The sequence below is a fragment of the Hyperolius riggenbachi genome, chromosome 2 (genome assembly GCF_040937935.1).
Source record: "Hyperolius riggenbachi isolate aHypRig1 chromosome 2, aHypRig1.pri, whole genome shotgun sequence".
Taxonomy (NCBI): Eukaryota; Metazoa; Chordata; class Amphibia; order Anura; family Hyperoliidae; genus Hyperolius; species Hyperolius riggenbachi.
Window position 1 is genome coordinate 537,926,273 of NC_090647.1, and position 18,344 is coordinate 537,944,616.

Below are 18,344 nucleotides of genomic sequence, written 5' to 3' on the forward strand. Positions count from 1 at the left end.
CATGGTCTCCTGGATCCTGATCACGTCATATCATGTGATCGGAACTGAATGGACATGTCAGAGTTACATCACTGCCGTGGTGGAGGAAGAAGAAGCCGATCCAGCTGTCAGGACAGGTTACTATAACAGCTTCCTGCTGCCCTCTCTGCAGCCCTTGCCTAGCCTGACAGGCACGTACAAGATAAGTGGCCGCCGGTAGACTTGGGCGCAGGATACAGCCGGTATGGCTTATCCTGCTGCTGCACAAGTTCCCGGCAACGTCAAATACTATTCCCCCTCCAGGTCCTCGTGGATAGTGGGGAATGACAGTGTTTTAAATGTAACTTCAGCTCTATCTTCTGACGGCGCCGAAGTTACACTCTGTGCGCTGCTATAGCCGTAATTCTTATTACGATCTATGGTGGCGCCGGCTGCGCCCACATATCCTGCGCTGGATTCCCTGTGTTTGTAACAGGCAGGGCCGGAATTTTCAGGGAAGGCAGTGCAGGGCACACAGAGGCTGGGAAGGGCCTTTCCTATTCCTAATTTCTGAGATGTTCTGCAGGAGTCATTCTGAAGGGAACGCACCTTACGTGTTCAAGGCAAGTTCAAGGCAAGGTAAACGAAAAGAACAGGAAGGACACAGGAATGTGATTAAATGAATGACATGCCTCTGTGTCCCAATCGCTACACATATTACATCAGGGGTACACTTTTAAAGATGATCAACGAATTGCACATTTTGCTTGGAGCTAATTTTGCTGCAATTTGTTTGCAGATTGAAATTGGGCCAGTTGGATGCAGTCACTTCTACAATTATAAAAAAAAAAAAAAATTAAAAAAATGGCTCAAATTGTGGACATTTTGCCACAATGCAAAACTGCATGCGAAAATGCAAAATATTCATTTTGTGGCGCAGCCATAGGGGATGCAGAGGGTGCCGAGTTAAAATTTTGCATGTTAGAAGCAAGCAGTGGGCACATAAACCTGCAAGCTTGTATTTGGTAGAATGCTGTTTTGAAACCTTTTCCTACAAGTCACATGCAAGTTCACATAAGATACATTTCTCTTAAAAACATTTCGATCCTCTTCATTTACTCATAGTACAGCTATGCACTGTCCTGTCTGGTGCTAATAAAGTTGAACCTTCATGATCAGTCTTTCATATACAAGAAAAAACAGAAAAAAACAGTCTGGTGCAGTGCTTGGAAACAACACTGTCCTCTAGTGGTAAACTGGCAAATTGCATTACTAAAGTGCTTGCAGCAGGTAAATTCTTGATCATGGACAACCCAGCGCCTGCAGGTTGCATTGAATGAACAGCCAGCGCTCAGTCATTCCCCATGGGTAAACCGTATTCTGCTGTTGTTTGGGGTGCAGCGAGTCTTCACCTATTTGGTAGCAGTACTGCTGGGCTGGTTGCAGGAAGCTGTGGATGAAACAGTGAAAACCCCCAGTGATGGAGCAGAGAGTTCGGCTGCTGAGGGTTCCTGCCAGGCACTTATCATCTCCCGAACCAATCAGGGAATCACGCCTCTGAGTTCTGCAATCGCTTCAGCTGGTCTATGTCATCATAGCTTCTGGATTTCTTTGGTCCATTCTGGTGTAAGGCATTTCTTACTGATCTGTGGATAGAATTGTAAAATAAGTTAGAAATCTACATATTATTATTCAGTAGAGTCTCGGTTATCCGGCACCGATGGGGATCGACTGATGTCAGATCAGTGTGCTTTCAAGTTGGTTGCGACTCAATGTTAAAGAGACCCCGAGGCAGATTTTCTAAATCTTAATAGGCAACAGAGGCATGTTCTGTGCACAATGACCTGCCTCTGTGTGCTTCTGGTACAGCTGCCAGTCCCCTCGGGCTCTGCTGTCCCCCCTGATAAATACAGACAGGCTAGCGACAATCTGATTGTCACTAGCCTTCTGTTTACCTGCCAGCTTGTCAATCACTGCTCCTCCGCATTGCCTCCCTTGCCTCCTCCGTTACATAGCTCCCCTCGCTGCTCCCTGCCTCCGCTAGCTTTCTCCAATCGGAAGCTAAGCCGTGACCCAGGAAGTACTTTCGGGTCGCGGCTTAGCTTCCGATTGGAGGAAGCTAGCAGAGGTGCGGGAGGCAATGGGGAGGAGCTGTGATTGACAAGCTGCAGGTAAACAGAAGGCTAACGACAATCAGATTGTTGCTAGCCTTGCGCTATATTTTTCAGGGGAGACAGCAGAGCCCGAGGGGACTGGCAGAAGGACACAGAGGCAGGTCATTGTGCAGAGAACAAGCCTCTGTGCCCTATTAAGATTTAGAAAATATGCCTTGAAAAAACAAAAGTTGGATTCAAAATGGCCGACTTCAAAATGGCCGCTATGGTCACCACCCATCTTAAAAAGTTTCCCCCCTCGCATATACTAATGTGCAACAAACAGGAAGTTAATATCACCAACCATTCCCATTTTATTAAGGTGTATCCATATAAATGGTGCACCCTGTATATTAATATGTGGAACATGGTCTCTAAAGGATACATGAGGTGAATAAACTAACAGCAGATTTACTTACCTGGGGCTTCCTCCAGCCCCTAGAAGCCTTTGCGTCCCTTGCCATAGCTCCGCCCCCAGCCAGTCTCCCAGGTCCCCTCCTAGTACTATAAAGCACAACGGAGCCCACAAACAGCCTAGGAAGTTGACCTTCACCACTGTGAGTTCTGCTGGCGATTATGGGGAAGTTCATACCTCCCACGTTCCTACTTTGCTCTAAGGGCCCCATTCACACTTGAGCGTTTTGCCGACGATTTTGGCAAAACGCTCAAACGCTAGCGCTTTTGAAAGCGCTAGTGTAATGAAACCCTATGGGCCCGCTCTTACTTGGATGATTTACGCTAATCGCCTCAAATCGCCCAAAAATGCGAAACGCTAACGAGTCGCCTGCACCATTTTCAGGCGATTTCCCGGCGATCGCGGTTCCAGTGCTATAGAAGCGCTAAACGCGATCGCAGAAAAATCGCCGCAGTGTTCCGTGATTTTTCCGCTGAAAAATCACTCCTGCAAAACGCAAGTGTGAATGGGCCCTAAAAGATTCCTCACAGCCTGAAAGCTACTATCCCAGAATTTATTTATTTTTTATTATTTTTTTTTAGCAGAACATCACTGAAATGGTTAAACAAAGCACTTTGTCCTGCTATTCAGCTTCAAATTCTCATCCAAACTGGAGATAACAGTATCTTTGTTTGCATGTTGATACATGTGTGTAAACACAGTGTAACAAGTGAAAAGGAGCTCTCTGTGCTTCAAGAACACAAACAGCTCATTAGAAGATGTTAATATATAATAAAAAGCAGTTTGAATAAAATGCAGTGGCAGCTTTCAGGGCAAGATAAACTACACTTTGGAAACTTGTAATTTGTAAACAGACAATAATACTTGTGCACAAAAGCAAATATGATAACTGTATGAGTAATAAAAAGTAGGAAATCACATTTTTATTGAATGTTATGTCGGAGTTTCAGACCACTTTAAAGAGGTAACAGTAAATTCGGGCGCCTGAGGCTAGTGGACAAATCGGGCGCCGCCATTCACTCCTATAATAAATATCGTTTAATGGGCGCCCGATAGGAAAAAAGGGCGCCGGTGAAAAATAACGTTTTAAAAGCGGCGCCCGGAGACTTAATGTTTTATTACTGCTTCTCATGATTACACATTATTTAATGATTTATACATTTTTAAATATTATTTTTAAACGAAAAACAGTACAATATTTTTTTTCAAACATTATTTTTAAACGAAAAACAGTACATTTTTTTTAACATTATTTTTAAACGAAAAAACCAACAGGGGGGTCTTAGGTTTAGGCACCAACAGGGGGGTCTTAGGTTTAGGCACCAACAGGGGGGTCTTAGGTTTAGGCACCAACAGGGGGGGTCTTAGGTTTAGGCACCAACAGGGGGTCTTAGGTTTAGGCACCAAAAGGGGGGGTCTTAGGTTTAGGCACCAACAGGGGGGTCTTAGGTTTAGGCACCAACAGGGGGTCTTAGGTTTAGGCACCAACAGGGGGGTCTTAGGTTTAGGCACCAACAGGGGGGTCTAGGGGTTAGGGGTAGGTACAGGGAGGGTAAACTTAGGCACCAACAGGGGGGGTCTTAGGTTTAGGCATCAACAGGGGGGTCTAGGGGTTAGGGGTAGGTACAGGGAGGGTTACTTAGTAATTTTTTTTTTTAACGTTATTATACGGTTCAGTATTTAAACGAAAGATTAACGTTTTTACAATTGCCGATTTAATGCACATTATTTAATGATTTATAACTTTAAAAAACATTAATTTTAAACGAAATACAGTACAATACATTTTTAAACGTTATCCATGCTTATCGTTAAAAACCCGGCGCCCTTTTTTCCCAGCGCCCCTTTTTAACGTACGCCTTTAAAGAACACCTGTGGCTTCAAAAAAGAAAGAGTCTGGTACTTACCTCGGTAGAGTGAAGCCTTTATTTCTATTTTTACAGTACAATAATGTTGACTACAATCCCACTAAAGCAACACCAACCTTGAGAGGACCCAATTGGTATTACTGTACTAAAGTAAAACCTGCTTAGTTGTCATTAGGCCTTATAGATACGGGGAAACTCCCAGCCAAACAATCAAGCAAGAGATCATTCCACTCGATTTGCGGGTTTCAGGCCTGGATTTACATCACTGGATCCTATAGGCACAAATGTCCCGGCAACTTAGACTTCACCCTCCATGAACCTACAACCCTCCACCGAACCACACTGCAAATGTGCTGGCTGTCCCAGCTGTCCCTTATGGTGCCCATACACGATACAATAAAACGTTCAATTTTCTCATTTATTCGCTCTAAATGATCGAATCGAATAAAAGTCAAAAATATATTTTTTTTCGATCAAGAAATTCGAACGATTATCCCGTTTTTTCAAGAAAAATCTGATCGGACATGATGGAAAAATCTTTATATTCGATCTAACGGAATAATCAAACTAAATTATCTAATTGAAAAAAAAGAAAAATTGTACCATGTATGGGCACCTTCACTTCCCTTGCCTGTCATAGGCAGCTACAGGTGCCCTTTAGTATTAGGTAGCCAGAAGGACCCTCAACGGTGTTTCTGACTGAAGGGAGATCTTATCAGTGAAATGCCAAGAGCAGAGTGAGTAACCTCTCATTTACGCTCTCAGCAGGACTCTGCATAAGGGAAGATGGTAGGGAGGAGCTCGGAAAGTGGAGTGAGCCTTCTTTTCCATCATCAGGCGCCTGTAGGCACGTGCCTACAGTGCCTTATGGTAAGTCCGGCCCTGGTGGGTTTGGATTCAATCTGGATGGAAATGCCAAATCCACATGCGCTCTTCTCTGAGATCTTTTCATCTCTGCAATTCCCATGTCTGTACAGCACTTGTTAGTAAAGCTTCACCTAGAACGCTCACTAATGACCATTACAGGTGACAGTAACTCAAAGCATATAGCTAACTTTAGCCTACAAAGGGAAAATAAAGTCACACAGGATGGTGACCACAAACTCTGAGCCTTACAAATCTGTCATGTGATCAGCGGTTCACATGTTTCTTCACGTGTTCGGCAGCACACAAGCATGTCATGACAATGTTTGGGTACCACTCTTCACTTACTTTACTGTCTCAAATTTCTTGTCTCGGTAGAAGTTCCTCTTTTTGATGAAATATAACAAGACGAAGTCGCAGAAGACCGCCCCCTGCAAAGACAATGGGACATCTATCACATGCCGCTAGGTTCAGGAAGTGATTAAACAATTATTATTATTATTATTATTTAGTGTTTATATAGCGCCGACATCTTCCGCAGCGCTGTACAGAGTACATATAGTCATGTCATTAACTGTCCCTCGAAGGAGCTCACAGTCTAGTCCCTACCATAGTCCTATGTCTAACAATGAACATTATCAGAGAAAACGAAGGCCTGGGACCCACTAGCAGTGATTTTTTAAGTGCTTATTGACAGGGGCGTACCTAGAAATCCCCGGGCCCCCCTGCAAAAAAAAAAACAACCCGGGCAACCCCCACCTCCCTAGGGCCCGCTCAGGGACTTTTGTGGGGCAGGAGGGGTCGCAGCATAGGAGGGGAGCGTGGGCGCAGATCGGTGGGGAGGGGGGACATTCCCCCCTCTCCCTCACTTCGGGCTCTCCTCTCAGCGATTTCCCTCCTGCAATCATTGGTGGCAGCGGCAGCGGGCAGGCCGAACACATACCTCCTTCTCGCCGGAGGTCTTCCGATCACTAAGTGCTTCATGTAACTTCCTCTGTAAACAGGAAGTAGCATGAAGCTCTTAGAGATCGGAAGACCTCCGGCGAGAAGGAGGTAATGTGTTCAGCCTGCTGCCGCCGCTGCCACCAGCTATTGCAGGAGGGAAAGCGCTGAAAGGAGAGCCTGAGGTGAGGGGGGGGGAAAATGTCCCCCCTCCCCACCGATCTGCGGCCACGCTCTCCTCTTATGCTGCGACCCCTCTTGCCCCACAAAAGTCCCTGAGCGGGCCCTAGGGGGGCCCCGGGCCCCCCCGCAGCGGCAGGGGTCGCATCTCCTATTTTTACGCCAGTTCTTATGGATTTGAAAAGCTCTTGCTAATGTAATGCTATGGGAGATTTGTTTTTAAAAAATCACATCCGTCTAGTGGGATCACACCCATGGCATTACATGAGCAAGAGCTTTTCACATCATATGTGTTTACAAAAGGCTTAGAAAAGTGCTGCTAGTGGGTTCCAGGCCCAAGGGTCTGTTTCCGAATTCGTAATGCGATTTTTTCGCAATATAAATGAAACCAATGCATGTCATTAGAATCATTTCCATTGCATGCTAATTCTCATATGCGGTGCGATGCAGATAAAATTTGGATGGCATGCTGCAGATTTCCGCACCACGCATGCATATCCCATGTAATGATTATAAGACACAGAAGAAAATTCACATTTAAATTCACATCATTTACATGGAAATTTTCATACAGAGAAACGTATGCAAAATGTAATATCCTAGTGCAGTGGTGGCGAACCTATGGCACGCGTGCCAGAGGCGGCACTTCAAGTCCTCTCTGTGGGCACACGCTGCTGGCAGCCACCGCACCACTTTATTGGGGGTTTTCTTCATTATTTTGTTTTTATTAAAATAAATAACTTTCCCCTTACTCCCCCTTCCCTCAGAAAATTTCCAGTCTAGGACCTGTGGGCGGCAGAAATTTAACATATACATGTTCCCTTACTGTTTACTGTTAAAGCGGACCTGAACTCAGAATATACTTTCTGCTCCAAAAGATAAGCAACAACATAACAACCTTTAGGCTTCTTTCCCACCAGGACGTTGCGTTTTAGAGGACGTTATAGATCGCATAACGTGCCCCTAACGCAACGCCTGGTGGTGTTGGAGCAGGACGCTACCAAGAGCCGCGTTACAAGCAGCTCTTGGTGCGCCTGCTCTGTCGGATGCGCTGCAGAGACCACGTGAGTGGAGCTCTCCGCATCACGTGGTCCCGCCAGCCAATCAGCGGCTGGAAGTAAACACTGCAAGTGCAGTGAATATAAAGTAGCCATGTGCCTGGCTAAGTAGCGGCCTCTCCCCGCCTCCTCTCCGCCCACAAAATAAAAAAAACACCCATACTGAGCATGTGCAAACAGTCTAACACGGCTTAAGCCGCTAGAACGCACAGTATGCTGCACTTCAAACGAACGTGCAGCGTTACTGTGTAACGCAACGTGGGCACTGTGAACAGCCCATTGATTTTCCATTGCTGTGCGGTGGGCTGCGTTACAGCTGCTCTAACGTGCGCCTGTAACGTCTCACTGTGAAAGCAGCCTTAAAGGAAACCTGAAGCGAGGAAAATTATTTAAAATAAACACATGATGTAGCTGCAAATGAATATTACATACTAACCTCACCGTCAGTTCCTCTCAGAGGCTCACAATTTTCTTCTTACAGTGATCCCTTCCAGTTCTGACAATCTTTTGTCAGAACTGAAATATACCAGTTGCTGTCAGTTATATATCAGCAGCTGAATGTGCAAGGTAATGTCCATGTTTCCCTATGGCTCAAGTGGGTGATATTACAGTTTAACAGTGTGCTGACCAGGAAGCTGTGAGGGGTGATGGCCATTTTTAAAATGGAGGACGGAGAAGACGAGAAAGAGATTGAGGAGTAGACTACACGGGAGGTAATTATGACCTATGTATGGTAATTTTGACTTTTTATTTTCAGTTCAGGTTCTCTTTAAAGAAAAACATTTCCTTGTTACAGCTGATAAAAATCCTGCAATAAATCTGCAGTGTGTCTACTTCCTGCTTTCATGGAAGCAGGCATAGGGTTAACATCCTGTGTTTACATACCATCTGTGTCTGCCGAGACTGCTGAATTTGTGTCTTGACACAGCTGAGAGATCAAATTACACTTGTGATTACTTGAAGATGAGGGGAAATTAGACAGGCTACATTCTCTAAAAACACACAGTGCACTTCTCTGCTTTCCATGTGTCCTGTGTAAGAGTCCAGGTCCACTTTAACATTTCCCATTGTGTTATGTAATAAGTCTTCATTACACTGTGAATAATCTAAACTCTGCTTACCGCTCCCATTAGAGCCAGGCCAGAGGCAATATTGATGACAGTTGGGATGATATTAAACTTTCCAGCCTGTGGGAAAAAAAACAGAAAGGCAGAGAATTTGCATTTTATTGTGTGTACTAAAATAGCAGAGTTAAAGAGGAACTCCAGTGAAAATAACATAATGAACAAAGTAGCTTACTTTTTGCAATATTTGTATTTTGTTAATTAGTTAGTCTGTGTTTGTCCATAGTAAAATCTTTCCTCTCCCTGATTTACATTCTGACATTTATTGCATGTCACTGGTGGTGAGTGACACAGTCCTGCCAGGCGATCTCTCCAGCTCTCTATACTATATTTGAAACGTTTGCAACAAATTACCAAAATAGTTTATATTAAAGAGGAACTCCAGTGAAAATAATGTAATAAAAAAGTGCTTCATTTTTACAATAATTATGTATAAATGATTTAGTCAGTGTTTTCCCATTGTAAAATTTTTCCTCTCCCCAATTTACATTCTGACATTTATCACATGGTGATATTATTACTGCTGGCAGGTGAAGTCAGTGGAAGGAGATGCTGCTTGCTTTTTTGGCAGTTGGACCCAGCTGTAAACAGCTATTTCCCACAATGCAACGAGGTTCACAGATAGGAAACTGTCAGGACTATGGTCCTGACATCACACTGTGGGAGGGGTTTTACCACAATATCAGCCATACAGAGCCCCCTGATGATCCATTTGTAAAAAGGAATAGATTTATCATGGGAAAGGGGGTATCAGCTACTGATTGGGATGAAGTTCAATTTTTGGTCACGGTTTCTCTTTAAATGATACCATACGCAAAAGCATGTGGAATAAACTGAAGCTGAACTGGATAGGGGGGCATAATCAAATACTCACCGCACCTCCCGTTCCCCTTCATCCCACGCTGCTCTTCTCCGATCCGTCCTGTTGTCCTGGGTGACTTCGGCAGCTCCAAACCGGGACATACTGCACCATGCATGCGCAGTGTGTCCGTTCTGCTCCTCTCGGGCTGCGTAGTGACGTCACACGATAGGAGCGCCCTGCATCCTGGCGTGAGCGCTGATTCAGCTACAGTTTTTATCAATGCTTTTGCATCTGGTATCCTTTAAATAGGGATGGTCAGAATTGATGTATTCCGAATCAACAGGAATCCTGAATTTCACCTTGTAATTCCGAATTCTGCCATTTTGCATTGCTAGTAGGGGCTAGTTTTGTAAACTTGGTAAAATTACAATTTGCTACAGTACAACTTAAAGGACACCCGAAGTGACATGTGACATGATGAGATAGACACGGGTATGTACCGTGCCAAGCACACAAATAACTGTGCTGTGTTCCTTTTTTTTTTTTATCTGCCTGAAAGAGTTAAATATTAGGTATGTAAGTGGCTGACTCAGTCCTGACTCAGACAGGAAGTGACTACAGTGTGACCCTCACTGATAAGAAATTCACCTTTTTACCTCTTTCTTGCTCTCTCAGGAGCCATTTTCTGCTAGGAACGTGTTTTATAGTTGGAATTTCTTATCAGTGAGGGTCACACTGTAGTCACTTCCTGTCTGAGTCAGGACTGAGTCAGCCACTTACATACCTGATATTTAACTCTTTCAGGCAGAGAAAGAAAAAAAAAGGAACACAGCACAGTTATTTGTGTGCTAGGCACTGTACATACCCATGTCTATCTCATCATGTCACATGTCCCTTCGGGTATCCATTAATATGTATTGATTTCCATTTTCTTAAGATGTATACCAAACTCGGAACTCGGGATAAATCAAAGTGTTTTACCAAAAGGTACTTATACCAAATTAAAAAAAAAAAACCATAATTTCCTTGAACTTTTTCAAATCAGTTTTCAAGGTGTCTGATTTTTTTTCTTTTTACATGATCCTACAAGCCCCTCTATTGACTTGAATTCTGAGTTCCGTATTGAAAATTCCGAATTCTGATGGTATTTGATTGCTCATCCTTTAATCAAACAAAATTTGTCAAAATAGAATGTTTGTCATCAGTAATTATTCACCCCGGCCCTAATAAATAATATTTGTGTACCGTATTTTTTACCTAATAAGATGCACTTTTACGCCCTAAAAAGGCCTAGTGCACACCAGAGCGGTTCTGTTGCGGTTTGCGATCCACTTGCGGGTGCGGATCCGCTAGGGTAATGTATTTCAATGGGCTGGTGCACACCAGAGCGGGAGGCGTTTTGCAGAAACGCATACTCCCGGGCTGCTGCAGATTTTGGATTGCGGATGCGTTTCTGCCTCAATGTTAAGTATAGGAAAAACGCAAACCGCTCTGAAAAACGGCACTTCAGAGCGGTTTGCCAGGCGTTTTTGTTACAGTAGCTGTTCAGTAACAGCTTTACTGTAACAATATCTGAAATCTACTACACCAAAACCGCTTCCCAAAACCGCAAAACGCTAGCTGAAACGCTACAGAAAAAGAAGAAAAAGCGTTTCAAAATCTGCTAGCATTTTGCGGATCTGCTAGCTGGTTTTGTTGTGCACCAGGCCAAAGTGGGTGAAAAAAGTCCCTGTGAATTTTGGATCGTTTGCAAAAAAATTTGCATACGGGTACGCATTTTTGTGTTCGCAATCACGTACGCGTTTACGTGATCGCAATGCGAAAAAGCATAGAAAAGGGGCATTTTTTGGTGTGTCTTATAAGGTGAAAAATATAGTAAATATCCTAATTCACAGCTCATTCGTTATGATTGACTTCTCTGTGCGTAACAGATATGTTGGTCACAAAGGATCATTTCCAATCGATTATTTCCAATTTAACAAATCAATCGTATGTTAGAATCTTTCATTAAAAAACTGTACCATTAATGACCACCTTAATATTAAAGGACTACTCTGGTGAAAAAAGTAAGCAGTTAAAATCTGACAGAACCAGCAGGTTTTGGACTAGTCCATCTACTCATGGGGGATACTTGTGGTTTTCTTTCTTTTTTAAAAGCATAACATGAATGGTAGTTGCTAAGTCTAACTGATAAAATAGTGTGCAAGTGAGTAGGGAGGCCGGCTGGTATCTTACTATTTTGGCAGTTAAACTGCTGTTCAGGAAATGCTGTTGAAAAGAAAGAAAACGCTGAGAATCCCTCACCTATTGGTTCTGTCAGACTGGAGTGGTCATTTAAATGCGTCCTTATTCTGTAGTGTGGCTCCAGGTATATTCAGAGCTGGAGAATGTGGCTAGTTGCACTTATGTTATATGTTTCAGTATTATGCAATCTGCTTACCTTTCCATTCACCATGATGTCAAAACGAATGCCATATGCTTTTATCAGCGTCCTAAATTCTGTCCCAGTGCTGTTACGGTAATACTTGGCATATCTAGAAATGGAAAAGAAAGAAAAAAAAGAATCATTAAACACATGCAAGCTTACTTACCAAACACAACCTTCATCCAAAGATGTATTCACTTCAAATATACAAGGTGGTTTCAGCATGTATTTTATGAGAAGCCTGTGTTAACAGAATTGGACCAAGTGAACCACAGCAATAAAACCCACTGCATGCTGTCTGTATGGAGTCTGTGTGTTCTCTCCATGTTTGTGTGGGCTTCCTCCTGGCTGCATTTCCATCAGACACAAATGTCAACTTGAGATGATGTAAAGGGAAGAAATTATACATACCTTTGGCTTCCTCCAGCCTCCTTCAGGCTGATCGCAGATGAGCCGGGACAAGGTCCTCCAGCACCCAAGGCTGAGACACCAAAGTGCGCCCCTCCATCCCTCCCACCCCAGCTGTCACATGCTGACTGTTATTAGACTAAGATGCACCCCAGGGCCCCCACCACCCTGATCTCTAGTTATCTGGCTTGTAGTCACTGCCATGTATCCCTTTTTCTTATTTCTCTCTGCTTTAAACACAATAGGGGAATGACAGCTGAATGAGTTGTGCGCCTACACTGCGGCTGGAGCCTCTTTCACCTCTGCCTTGGCCCGGCTGTGGTCCCTCACCATCCTTCTGCGCCACCTGGCTCCACCGCAATTTGCTCTGGAAAATCCACCAGTCAGGCCAGTCGGCGCAGGCGCAGAACGCTCCTGGCCACAGGAGCATGGCGAGGGGTGTACACACGGCTGGGCCACGCATGTCCAGTATGCCCCGGACCAGAGAACTTTCCAGGGCAAATTGCGGAAGATCCAGGCAGTGCAGGAGGATGGCGAGGGACTGATCAGCCTGGAGGGGGCTAGAGGAAGCCTCAAGTACCGGTATGTATAATTTCTGCCTTTTACACCATCAGAGATTCTCTTTAAAATGGCTGGGGAATGACGCTTCCCATCCAACCTGATGGAGCTTGAGAGGTGCTGCAAAGGGAAATAGGCGAAATTGCCCAAGCATAGGTGTGCCAAGCTTGTGGCAACATATTCAAAAAGACTTGAGGTTGTAACCTCTGCCAAAGGTGCATAGATACTATAGAGTATTGAGCACATTTTCAATAAAATTTGCCTAAATTTTACTCAAGTAAACTTTTTTTCATGTTGTCATTATAGGGTGTTGTGTGCAGAATTCTGAGGAAAAAGATGAACTTATTCCATTTTGGAATCAGGCTGTAACATAGTAAAACGCGGAAAAAGTGATGCACTGAGAATACTTTCCAGATGCACTGCTTCTAATCTATATCACATATCTTGTAAGATAGCCGAGTAAAGGGGAAATCGATTGATCGATCGCAAATCGATCTGATGTGTTGGAAAATTTAGGCTTATCTCTTGAGATGGCTTATCAATTTGCATTGGACCTAATGGAAATCAACAAAATGCCATCAGATCGATTTTTAATAGATTTCATACTGAAATCTATTGGAAATCTGTTCCTAGTAAAAAATGTTCCTAAACACATCAGATAGATCAGAAATCTGATGACCTACCGTATCTGCTGCTAATCTAACGAGTGTATGGCCACCTTAAAGGGACACTTAAGGTAGCCATACACTGGTCGATTTGCCATCAGATTCGACCAACAGATAGATCCCTCTCTGATCGAATCTGATCAGAGAGGGATCGTATGGCTGCCTTTACTGCAAACAGATTGTGAATCGATTTCAGCCTGAAACCGATTCACCATCTGCTGAGCTGCCAGCGGTCGCCTGTCCCCCTCGCCCCCCCCCCCCCCCGCATACATTACCTGAAGCCTGGTCCCGGGGATCTTCTCCCCATCGGCTCCCAGCTGGAATCTTCTTCCATCACCTTCCGCATCACGACATCCGGCATCCGCATATAACTTTCTGTCACTCCAGTGACAGTGGAAGTTCAAATAGAGCGCCCTCAATTTGTACTTCCGCTGTCACTGCAGTGACACAGGAAGTTATACACGGATGCCGCCGGATGCCGCCGGATGCCATGATGCGGAAGCTGATGCGGAGAAGATGCCAGCCGGGAGGTGATGCCGGGAAGATGCCAGGAGCCAGCTTCAGGTAATGTATACCTGCGTCGATCGTATGCCGCTAGCGACGCGCTCCCTACCCGCGAGCGATCGGCAGTAATTTCCCGCACGGAGCAATCGACGGTATCGATCTATTTTGGGACGAAATAGATCGAAATTTAGCGTTTAGCATGAACGATGTGACAGCAGATTCGATCCCAGTGATTGAATCTGCTGTCGATCGGCGGGTAATCGACTAGTGTATGGCCGGCCTTAAGTCTCTGTAAAAAAATGAGTTTTACTCACCTGGGGCTTCCAGCAGCCCCCTGCAGCTGTATTGTGCCCACACCGACTCCATCATATGCTCCTGTCCCCGCCGGCAGCCACTTTCGGTTTCGGCGACAGGAACCGACAGGCCACAATAGCGCCCTCTATGCTGCTATAGCATATAGCATATAGCAGCATAGAGGGTGCTAATGTGTCTGGGAACGCCAAGAATCACTCGCTTTCCCAGCCTGTCGGTTCCTGACGCAGAAACCGAAAGTGGCTGCCGGCGGGGACAGGAGCATATGATGGAGTCGGTGTGGGCACAATACAGCTGCAGGGGGCTGCTGGAAGCCCCAGGTGAGTAAAACTCATTTTTTTTTCACAGACTTAAGTGCCTCTTTAAGAGCATGACACAATTTTTTGGCGCGTGGGGGGGAGGAGTTGTTGTCATACACATGACAGACTTCCTGTTCAGCAATGAAGGGAACAACTGTCAAACTGTCACACGCTCCTCCGCCTGTCAATACTATCGGCATGACAAATTGCTTAAACTCTTAACAACTGTCTATAACGCATAGAAGATAAATTGCTTACATTCAGCAGTACCTGAAATTGTAGCCCGAGGAGACAGAATTCTCTTTGAACGATTTGTCCAGTCGGGTGAAAGAATAGCTGGGGTGACATTCCGAGGAGTCCTTGTCCAGGTTACAGTCCCATTCTATCCGAATACCGATCACTCCACCCTGAGAATAGTCACAGTTCTCTGTCATACTTCCTTTTCAATGAATTCCATGCAGCTCACTGAATCATACCGTATACGTTTCATAAAAAATAATATTTGTAAAGTGATACTTTTTAAAAAAATATTTTATCCTTCAAAGCTTATGGGCTGCACATGTTTGTCATGTTCTCTGAGCGGTCTACAGGGAGTGCAGAATTATTAGGCAAGTTGTATTTTTGAGGAATAATGTTATTATTGAACAACCATGTTCTCAATGAACCCAAAAAACTCATTAATGTCAAAGCTGAATATTTTTGAAAGTAGTTTTTAGTTTGTTTTTAGTTTTAGCTATTTTAGGGGGTGTGTGCAGGTGACTATTACTGTGCATAGTTATTAGGCAACTTAACAAAAAACAAATATATACCCATTTCAATTATTTATTTTTACCAGTGAAACCAATATAACATCTCAACATTCACAAATATACATTTCTGACATTCAAAAACAAAACAAAAACAAATCAGTGACCAATATAGCCACCTTTCTTTGCAATGACACTCAAAAGCCTGCCATCCATGGATTCTGTCAGTGTTTTGATCTGTTCACCATCAACATTGCGTGCAGCAGCAACCACAGCATCGAAGACACTGTTCAGAGAGGTGTACTGTTTTCCCTCCTTGTAAATCTCACATTTTATGATGGACCACAGTTTCTCAATGGGGTTCAGATCAGGTGAACAAGGAGGCCATGTCATTAGTTTTTCTTCTATTATACCCTTTCTTGCCAGCCACGCCGTGGAGTACTTGGACGCGTGTGATGGAGCATTGTCCTGCATGAAAATCATGTTTTTCTTGAAGGATGCAGACTTATTCCTGTACCACTGCTTGAAGAAGGTGTCTTCCAGAAACTGGCAGTAGGACTGGGAGTTGAGCTTGACTCCGTCCTCAACCCGAAAAGGCCCCACAAGCTCATCTTTGATGATACCAGCCCAAACCAGTACTCCACCTCCACCTTGCTGGTGTCTGAGTCGGACTGGAGCTCTCTGCCCTTTACCAATCCAGCCACAGGACCATCAAGACTCGCTCTCATTTCATCAGTCCATAAAACCTTAGAAAAATCAGTCTTGAGATCATAGCCGGCCTTTGATATGAGCGACCTGAGCGGTCGCTCAGGGCGCCGGCTTCCAAGGGGGCGCCTATAGCTGGTTGCCTATACTGAGGGGACCTATAGCTGGCTACCTATACTGAGGGCTCCAACACCTGGCTACCTATACTGGAGGCACCTACGCCTGGCTACCTATTGGGGGGTGGAGACCTTCAACTGACTTCCTATACTGGGGGCACCTTTGCTTGGCAACCTATATTGAGGGCACCTATTCATGAGATCCTAAACTGGGGGCACCTATTCCTGGCTACCTACCTATACTGAGTCTGAGGGCGTTGGGGGGGCGCACTGCGGCTATAACGCGTGGTGCAAATTGTCAGTGCTGTGCTTTCATTCTAAATGGGGGGGAGGCGGCTAACTGTCCCACTGACAGTTTTTATTAATATTCCTGAAAGGTGCTAGCCTTCATTTTTAAGTGTATTCAGGATAATGCACTCTTTCCATCCATTCGTGGTTATTAATAGTATTTTTTCTATTATACATACGTGACGTGTCACAGAGATCTGAGCATTTGTGTCACAACGTCAAAAAGGTTGGGAACCACTGTCCGAAGAGATATCTCAGGAGAAAAGGTGAATTCCACATGGGCCTGTATGTGTGTATATACGTGCGTGCGTGCGTGTATATGCATGTGGGAAGAGGATGAGGGGGGGGGGGGCACAAAAATCAGGTTTTGCTCAGGGCGCTGTGAAACCTAAGGCCGGCCCTGCTTGAGATATTTCTTGGCCCAGTCTTGACGTTTCAGCTTGTGTGTCTTGTTCAGTGGTGGTCGTCTTTCAGCCTTTCTTACCTTGGCCATGTCTCTGAGTATTGCACACCTTGTGCTTTTGGGCACTCCAGTGATGTTGCAGCTCTGAAATATGGCCAAACTGGTGGCAAGTGGCATCTTGGCAGCTGCATGCTTGACTTTTCTCAGTTCATGGGCAGTTATTTTGCGCCTTGGTTTTTCCACACGCTTCTTGCGACCCTGTTGACTATTTTGAATGAAACGCTTGATTGTTCGATGATCACACTTTAGAAGCTTTGCAATTTTGAGAGTGCTGCATCCGTCTGCAAGATATCTCACTATTTTTGACTTTTCTGAGCCTGTCAAGTCCTTCTTTTGACCCATTTTGCCAAAGGAAAGGAAGTTGCCTAATAATTATACACACCTGATATAGGGTGTTGATGTCATTAGCCCACACCCCTTCTCATTACAGAGATGCACATCACCTAATATGCTTAAAGCGAACCTTAAGTCACCTAAAAAAAATGAGATGAACTCACCTGGGGCTTCCCTCAGCCCCCAGCAGACGATCGGTGCCCTCGCAGCTCCGCTCCGATGTCCGTCTGCTGGGGGCTGAGGGAAGCCCCAGGTGAGTTCATCTCATTTTTTTTAGGTGACTTAAGGTTCGCTTTAAGCATATTAGGTGATGTGCATCTCTGTAATGAGAAGGGGTGTGGGCTAATGACATCAACACCCTATATCAGGTGTGTATAATTATTAGGCAACTTCCTTTCCCAGGAGGCCGCAATAGCAGCATAGGGGGCGATATACAGGCTGGGAACGCGAACAATCACTCGCGTTCCCATGCCTGTCGGCCGGTGACGGCGAAACCGGAAGTCGTCGCCGGCGGGTCCTGGGACATCGGAGCGGAGCTGCAAGGGCACCGATCGTCTGCTGGGGGCTGAGGGAAGCCCCAGGTGAGTTCATCTCATTTTTTTTAGGTGACTTAAGGTTCGCTTTAATTGGTAGTAGGCTTTCGAGCCTATACAACTTGGAGTAAGACAACATGCATAAAGAGGATGATGTGGTCAAAATACTCATTTGCCTAATAATTCTGCACTCCTTATAGTAAACCACCTGACTAGTATTTCAAATTCTTGGTTGACAGGTTCAGAGGAAACAGAATTGATGCCCCTGTGTGGAGATTGTTTAGCATGGTTCAGCGCTGTGTAATATGTTGGCACTTTATAAATACAATAAGTGAAAAAATAAATAAATGGTTGACACGGTTGGGTAAGGAAGCCTGCACATCCCATGCAATTTCTTAATTGTTTCAAATAAAATCTTATGCCACCGTTTCGGAACGTCGCTGGGCCCCTTTAAGCGGCCCATACACCTAACGATTTTCCCGCCGATATACAGCCGTTTTGATCACAGTGATCTAAACAGCTGTGAAATCGCCGCGCACACCGCTGACAGAACGATCGATTTCCGTCCGAAATCGATCGTTCCCATCGACCCATCCGTGCGGAAGATTTTTCTCGGTCGCCGGCG

At 44.8% G+C, this 18,344-nt stretch overlaps 1 protein-coding gene across 1 annotated transcript in view; it reads right to left on the reverse strand.

Moving 5' to 3' along the window:
* Positions 1-900: 900 nt before the first annotated feature.
* P2RX5 (purinergic receptor P2X 5) overlaps positions 901-18,344 on the reverse strand; it is a 66,999-nt gene continuing 49,555 nt past the window's right edge. Inside the window, exons 8-12 of the mRNA XM_068266183.1 lie at positions 14,806-14,942; positions 11,805-11,898; positions 8,560-8,625; positions 5,607-5,689; positions 901-1,604 (exon numbers count right to left, since the gene is read on the reverse strand). Of these exons, the coding sequence (XP_068122284.1) occupies positions 1,508-1,604; positions 5,607-5,689; positions 8,560-8,625; positions 11,805-11,898; positions 14,806-14,942 (477 nt within the window). The 3' untranslated portion in view covers positions 901-1,507. The remainder of the gene's footprint in view (positions 1,605-5,606; positions 5,690-8,559; positions 8,626-11,804; positions 11,899-14,805; positions 14,943-18,344) is intronic.